The following is an 8,180-nucleotide window of genomic DNA, read 5'->3' as shown; positions in this document are numbered from 1 at the left end:
CCCTCCGAGAGTTCAAAACAACTGGGTGTGCCATCCCTTTTCCGAACGCATCCCCCATCTGAGGGGTGGATCCTAATTCCCGCGGACTCAGGCCCCCGCAGGTTGGCGGGAGCCGGTGGGGGCGGGCCGGCCGAGTCCGGGGAAAGCAGATCGAACACCGCCGCGCGCCGCGATCAAACTCGCGCCGCCACTAGCTCACGAGCTGCGCCCCACCCTCTCCGTCACCGAAGGCGCCCAGCCAATGAGCAGGCGGGAAAGGCCGGGCCTGCGAACTAGGCACTGGGAGGGTGAGGGCCGCAGGGGGAAGGGAAGTCGAGAGCTCGAGGGCGGGCTGCGCTTGATTGACAGCTTGTTCGAACGAATCCTCCATGCGGCTTTCCTTCGTTCTCTTTTCTACTCAGCCCTGCTCTTCGTCCCACCTCCTCCTCCTCCACCCCTCTCCTCTTGCCTTTCGACCCTCCCCACTTCCCCTCCCCCACTCTGCGGGCAAATCGCTGCTGAAAAGAGGCGGGGGCCGAAGCGGCGGGCTCGTGTGGAGCCTTGAGGTGGGATTGACTGGCGCTCAGGCCAATGAGAGATAGGCTCATGGCGCGGCTGTAGCTGGAACTGACCAATAGGAGGGCGGGCTGGGGGCGGAGGCCCAGGTTCCAAACGCTCCGCGGCGCCATGGGCTGAAAACTCAACCGAGATGGAATCTCCCAGTCTGAACCGGTTTCAACCGGTTCCGAGTTTGAGGCACTAGGAGGAGGGGGAGAAGCGGCTGCAGCGGCCGCGGCAGGAGCAGCGGGAGCTACAGCATCAGCAAGAGCAACAGTAGCTACAGCCCCGGCGGCGGTGCCTGTTCCAGTCTTTGCTGCTGCAGTCCGTGCAACCACCCAGAGGGGGAGGGGGGAACCACCAGTCGCTGAGGAGCAAGAGAAGGGGGGAAAGTTTAGGCGAGCCGGGGGGGGGGGCCCAGCGCCGGAGCCGCGTGAGAGAGGGAGCCGTGTTTTGGTAGGGGGGAGTCGGACTGCAACTGGCAGCAGAGCGTCCCCCCGGCCGTGTGGACTCTACACCCCCTACTCCTGCCGCTTCTGCTGCTGCCTGTGGCTGGAGGGTCCCCCTGGGGCTGAATCTTTGGGACTTGACCCCGTTCCCTCCCCCTTCCCTCACTCCCCAGCCGGGCGGGAGCATTTATTCCCCAGATTAATTCCCCTTCTTTTTTGGGGGGCGGGTGGGTGTGTGTGTTGGGGGGAAGCGTCCCTGAAATAGTAAATATTATTGAGCTCTTTTTGCCCTTTTCCTCTCCATTTTTTTAATTTCCTTTTTTAAGGTGGGAAAACTGTGAAACCCACCTTGATTCGTCCCCTCTCCCCCCTCCCCACCTTCCCTGGCCCTAATCCCCCGACAAGGAAGGAAGGAGCAGTTGGTTCAATCTCTGGGTAAGTCGACTGTGTCTTTGGGGCCGAGGGTCGGGCGGCGGCGCGGCCGGGCGGGAGGAGGCCAGCGTGGGGCGCGGCGGTCGCGGGAAGCGAGCCCAGGAGGCGGCGGGCGGGCCGGGGGCGCGCCGGGCCCACAGCGGAGCCTGCGATTGAATGGAGCCGCTTTTGCCGCTGGGGGATGGAGGCGGGGAGGCGGCCGCGGGAGGGGAGCGCTTGCTGGGTCATTCGCGTGTGCGGGTGGCGGTGGAGGAAGGCGAGGAGCGTGATAGTGAAGCGGGGCCCCGCGCGGGGTGGAAGGGCTTCCCCAGCCCCACGGGCTGGGGAGAAGTTGGGGTGATTTCAGGAACATCTCTGTAAATTATTAGGAGTGGAAGTTTCCAGAAATATTTAGTGCAGCAGCATTGAAACGTCCGCCTGCATCACGTGGCCCCCTCGGTGGAGAGCTTGGGATGGGGGAGGGAGGGGCTGCCGACTCCCTGTTCCTCCAGCAAGGAAACTCGAAAGCTCTCCGGTTTTTTGCAGAGTGGCATGTGAAGTAGGAAAGATGAATTTTTCAGGGGCCTGCACATGGGATTCCGTCTTGTAGTTCCTTTTCAGGGGTTTGAGTGTGATAAGTTGGTTAAACCATTTACTGCTGGCCCCGTACAGTGGAGGATGCCCTGATTCTCCTTCATTCCGATGTCTGAGTTTGGGTTGGGTGGGAGGAAGTGGTGTAGTGGAGGAAGCATTCAGTACTGGCTCAGCCCGGACCTCCTCTGATCACGCCGAGGCCATGCTGCATAGAGAAAGGGGCGTTGAACTTAAGGCGCCTGGTCTAAATGCCTCCTCCGAGTATGGGCGGGGTGAGTGCGTGCTCCCGTGTGCTATAGTTAGAAGGGCTGCAAATCGGTTCGGGTGGGAAGCCAGGGGAGGGCGGGCCCTAGTGAGGTGTGTTTCTCCTGAATGAAGCAGGCGGTTGCCCACACACCTAAGGAGCAGTCAGTCTTTCGCCTTGTACCGACTTGTTTTTTTTTCACCTAGTGTGAAGTTATTAAGCAACGGTTATGATTTCCTGGGCTTTGGATAGGAACTGGCATTGGGGGTCACTTGTAGAGTCACAACATTATCCATTAAGCTGGATAATCCCTAGTGTATGTTATCCAGTGAGTGGATTTTAGGATTGAAGAGCCCAACGGGAATGAGCGTTCGTGGTTACACCTCTCCATGACTTGTTTGCTGTCTGATTGTATATCTTAAGTGTGGGACGCTGCTGTTAGTGGAAAGAATGTTTTGGAAGCGGCTTGATTTGGGGGACTAAATGTGCTTGGCATTGACCACAAAGCCGCCATTTCTGTACTATGTACAGTTCAAGAATAGGTAGGTCATTTCGAAGACAGCCGCTAGTTCTAAGGATGGCAAACTACTGTATTTAAATCCTTCTATTCTAAATCTCGTTTTTCACATCAGTCTAGTTGGGAGAATTCTATAAGGACAGTGTATTTGAAAGTGAAACTTGGAAGAGTCATTTTCTTAATCCTTTTTTGTTTTGGCATTAAACTATTGTAGGAGTAAACAGGTGAAAAGTTTGTTCACTATTTGACCGAAATATTTGAAAACTTCTGATACGTAGATCTTGATGCTTTGTGGACATTGCTTTTAAGCCTCAAATAAAGATGTGTTCTGATCTTTTAAATTTTATGGTAGTTGAAGGTGGAGAGTTTACACATTCATTTGTGGAATATATATTTCCTCTCAGTTTTTCGATCTTAAGGGTTTTTTTGTGGTGTGTAACAAGTATCTTGCTGTTTAAAAAAGTTTAATGCCTACTACAAAATATTTTGAAGTCTCATCAGTTTTGTCAATAATGGGCCAATTCTTGAACTCCTAATTTCTTGAGTTTCATATTATTTTTACATCATGTCAGTCATAGGTGACTCATTGTTTGGAGTTCTAATCTGTTGTAACAGACATTATATTTAAATAAGACATTTGCATTAACATTGAAATTGCTGCCATTATTGTTATGGACATTTTTAAGCTGTTATAAAATAGCCAGGAATTAACGCCTTTTTTTCCCCCCTGCCAAGCTAGTTTGTCCAAGTACAATGTAAATAAATTAGCTACTCATTTTCTGGTCCACGAAAGTTCCTAAAATGGGAAGAAGTGGAGATCTTACCTTGTTAGTTCTAAATACACTAAACCGGGGGTGCCATGGATGGCTTTCAGGATGTCCTGAATCCTCTATAATTGTATACAAAATCATGAGTTTTTAAAAACTGGGTTAGAGCTATTAGTTCCTCAGAGTCTCAGGCATCTTAGACCCCCAAATAGGTTAAGGACTACTGACTTAACCAGTTAGGTTTGAGTGGCATTGGCTTTGAAGAAAAGCAGAGGAAAGATATTTTGTATAATTCTGGGCAACAAAAAGGTGGATGTGTGCCAGCATCTTAGAGTAGAATCCTCTTAAAAGGATAGCATTGCATATGAACTGGTAGGTTTTAACCAGTATATATTTTGGTGAAGTAGCTCATTTTTCTCTTAGAATTCTTTTTTATTTGGGAATGGGCAGGCTTTTACAGCTTTTAACTTGCCAATGAATACCTGGAATTTAAAAAATCTTGTTAGGCATATTGCCCGTAAAGTTTTTTTTCCTAGATTATATATTCAGTAAATATGTTTGTAGATGTAATTTCAATCCCCCAATTCATTGAGGGTTGAAACAATTTGAATGGTTTGAGTGTAGAAACTAAGTTATTTCTGTAGAGGCTAAGGAGATTTATACCAAGATATATTAGACTTGTGGTTCCTGCTAACCATTGCTGTAGACAGTAGGAATTACTGTATATCCACATTTTGATTTTTAACGTCATTCTGTCTTTTTTTGTTTGTTTGTTTTTGAGATGGAGTCTCAATTCTGTTGCCCAGGCTGGAGTGGGGTGGCGCATCTTGGCTCACTGCAACCTCCGTCTCCTGGGTTCAAGCAGTTCTGCCTCAGCCTCCCGAGTAGCTGGGATTACAGGCGCCTGCCTCCACACCTGACTAATTTTTGTATTTTTAGTAGAGATGGGGTTTTGCCATTGTTGGCCAGGTTGGTCTGGAATTCTTGACCTCAAGTGATCCGCCCACCTCAGCCTCCCAAAGTGCTGGGATTACAGGTGTGAGCCACTGCGCTCAGCCCATTCTGTCTTTATAGAATTATTTTTATAAAGTTAAGATAATGTGAAGTGAGCTTTTACTGAGTTATCCAGAAGACCCTAGTTGGGAAGAGAAGAAAAACACATTCACTTGAACTTAATCCTACTTGCTTAAGAAGTTTCAACATCAAGATAGTGAACTGTATCACGTTTTAGGACCATAAAATCCCAATAGTGGATGCATTTAAATAATAGGTTAGCCTACTTTATAAATGTTAGTAGAATAGGAAAGTCTTTGTGGTGTATAAACAAAACACTAGAAAAGTTGAATGGACCATAATAATTTATGTAATTATCAAATAGCTAAGTAATTTCAGCTTCTGTTACTTGCTTTTACTATCTCAGTTTTTTGTAATTAATGTCTCTAAAGTATTCATTAAAATATTTGTAATAACATGGTTGAAGTAAAATAACTTGTAGGAAGTTTTTGATAATTCCAAAACTTCATAGGCAGCTTCAATGTTTTTTCTTTATTTTCAGTAATCTATGCCAGCAATTATGACAATGTTAGCAGACCATGCAGCTCGTCAGCTGCTCGATTTCAGCCAAAAACTGGATATCAACTTATTAGATAATGTGGTGAATTGCTTATACCATGGAGAAGGAGCCCAGGTAAAGTAGCCAACGAAAACTTTATAACATTTTGACAGTGTAACAGAGTTGTTGGGTTTAGAATAAAATTTTAAATTATCACCTTTAAAAAAGGTATTCCATAGTTTGCGTTAATTTGGATTTCTATATTAACCATAATGAGAATTAGTTTGGAGAAAAAAATTGCATAATGTTTGATATGATTACATTGGGTTGTTTTGGAATACTATTCTTATACTTGTTCTGTCCTTAAGAGCCGAATGTTATTAAATACTTTGTAGGTATTAAAGGTTCTCTGTACTTTTATATATACTTAATATGTTTGGAGCTAATATGATTCTTCTACTTTTAAAACATTTACAGAAGTACTTCACAGATACGTTTGTTTAATTAAAAACAGGAATACCAAGTATTTTCATGTTAGTTGAATTTTGTGCACTTTTTAAGTGGTACTGTTAATGTAGGGAATTATCTTGAACATAAACCATGCTTTAATCAGTTTAAGTTTTTGGCTTTTTTGAACCCAGCTAAAAGGTGAAACAGAAATAGTGTGTAAAATTTTAAATTGTATGTGTCACAAGAAAAAAAAACTGAATTTTTTACCTGTGGGGCCAAACTTTTTTTTTTTTTTTTTTTTTTTTGAGACAGAGTCTTGCTCTATGTCCCAGGCAGGAGTGCAGTGGCATGATCTCGGCTCACTGCAACCCCTGCCTCCTGGGTTCAAGTGATTGTCTTGCTTCAGCCTCCCTGGTAGCTGGGATTACAGACGCACACCACTGTGCCTGGCTAATTTTTGTATTTTTAATAGAGACGGGGTTTCACCATGTTGGCCAGGCTGGTCTTGGTACTCCTGACCTCAGGTGATCCACCTGCCTCAGCCTCCCAAAGTGCTGGGATTACAGGCATGAGCCACCTTGAGCCAGCCCAAGCATGTTTTTGAATGAGTAAAAAGTTCTGTAGTTGGGTCAGAAATCCTCTTTTTTTTTTGAGATGGAGTCTCGTACTGTCACCAGGCTTGAGTGCAGTGGCACAATCTTGGCTCACTGCAACCTCCGCTTCCCAGATTCAAGCAATTCTCCTGCCTCAGCCTCCCGAGTAGCTGGGACTACTGGCGCACTACCACGCCCAGCTAATTTTTTGTATTTTGGTAGAGATGGGTTTCGTATTGGCCAGGATGGTCTCCATCTCCTGACCTCGTGATCCGCCTGCCTTGCCCTCCCAAAGTGTGGGTATTACAGGCGTGAGCCACCACGCCTGTCCAGAAATCTTTTAAGGTAGTTTTGTTGCCAGAACAGTAGATTTCTGGTTAGATGAGTGTTCAGCTAGTAGATATGAGGTTACTTATATTGTCAAGATATTTGTATTTGCATAATTAAGAAACTGAGTGCCATTACACTTTTTGAAAACAAGTAAGATGGATATAGTACTATCTTTTATAGGTAGTCCAAAAAGCATCATGTATAAATGTTTCCATTCCCTTGTGAAATCTAACAATACTGCTTTCACTGTAGTGAAAACTTGAAAAAGGGCTGTGGAAGCTCTAAAAACAGAAAACATTACTGTGCAGTGATTGTGTAAGCTTGTTAGTCCGGGTTTATACTCTTAGGGCGTTTTTGATCAGTACTTTATCTCCAAAAGCATTCTTGAAAAAATTATCCATCAGTATTTATTATCCCTGTCATTTAGTTGTTACTCATGCTGTACATTCAACATGAAGCTTTAAGCCTCATTTCTTCTAGCATGGATGCATAGGAAACAGCTGCTTTTGGAGGAAGCTATGAAAGTAAGGTTGGGTTCAATTTTGAATATAATGTTAGAAGCACAGGTCTGTAGCCATTGGGGAAAAAGGCATTTAATTTTTTCCACATAGATTCAGCTATTAATACTATTTAATCTTTGCACTAAGCTAGTTCACTGCATCTAAAGGTATGATAAATAAACCAACAGAGCAGTGTTCTTCATGGCTTATAACAGAATTAGTGGTAATTTTTATAATTGAGAATATATTACAGTAATACTGCTTTTAATAATGTTTCATAGTATTAAGAAATTTAATGGTTTGTTTTAAAATTGAGTTCTTAATAAAAAGATTAAGAAAAGTGTTTCTAAATTTTTTTTTGTTTATAAGGACAATAGGTTAACTTTCCCAAAGTAAAAGGATTTTGTCTGCAGTAGTTAATAGATCATGTGACAAAATCAGTTGCGTAAAAATAACTAGCAAACTTATATTGTATTATAAATGAAGAAACAGATTTAGAGCTTAAAGCTGGTTAAGGAGTCCTTTTGGTCTCTAAAAGTCCTGTGTTGTTAGTTCAGTCTACTTTTTGTTTCCCACCTCCTTGAGGGTCTTATTTCAAAGGAAAAGGAGTAGTAGCAGAGAGCTGCTGTGGTGGAAAACATGTTTTTAGTGTTAGATGTCTTAATTTGTTTCCTGGAAGCTCTCTCTAGTCATTGCTTAAGTCCCATGTACAAATGTGACCTGCCCTACAAGAGATTGGAGGGTTAGTAATGATGAGGTTTATAAAGCACCTATTACAGTGCTTGGTAGGTAGAAGGCACTCTGTTTAAAGGGTACATTTAGCAGTATAATGAAAATGATTTAGCATATGTGATACTCATTGCTTGAAATTAAAAAAAAATTTCTACTCATAAAATATCGTGCGCTAATAATGACAAGAAAAATTTATTACACTAATTAAGCTTCTAAAGTCAACTGGGAAGAAAGCTGTAGGTAGTCTTTTTTTGAAAAAAAAAAGGAATGTGTAACTTGGGGAGGGGAAGAAATTATTTACAAGAGTGACTTTTAATCTGTAGACAACTTTTGCATACATGGTTAGTATAGTAGGCTATTTAGCACTGTTACATCAGGACTACTCTCTGTTATAAGTATTTTTCTATTTTTAGTCAAGTAGACACCTAGAAAAAAGATACAGGAAGAGTTGGATGTTGTCTCCAATATTGTGTTCTGTTAAAGATCTTGAACTCTATTGCTTAG

At 43.7% G+C, this 8,180-nt stretch overlaps 1 protein-coding gene across 1 annotated transcript in view; it reads left to right on the top strand.

Moving 5' to 3' along the window:
* The first annotated feature begins 280 nt into the window (after positions 1 to 280).
* Positions 281 to 8,180, top strand: part of XPO1 (exportin 1) — a 62,728-nt gene continuing 54,828 nt past the window's right edge. The window contains exons 1-2 of the mRNA XM_023228270.2: positions 281 to 1,421; positions 5,075 to 5,206. Of these exons, the coding sequence (XP_023084038.1) occupies positions 5,081 to 5,206 (126 nt within the window). The 5' untranslated portion in view covers positions 281 to 1,421; positions 5,075 to 5,080. The remainder of the gene's footprint in view (positions 1,422 to 5,074; positions 5,207 to 8,180) is intronic.

This window comes from Piliocolobus tephrosceles, chromosome 15 (assembly GCF_002776525.5).
Source record: "Piliocolobus tephrosceles isolate RC106 chromosome 15, ASM277652v3, whole genome shotgun sequence".
NCBI classification, from domain to species: Eukaryota; Metazoa; Chordata; class Mammalia; order Primates; family Cercopithecidae; genus Piliocolobus; species Piliocolobus tephrosceles.
This window is presented reverse-complemented; position numbering and strand designations above follow the sequence as displayed.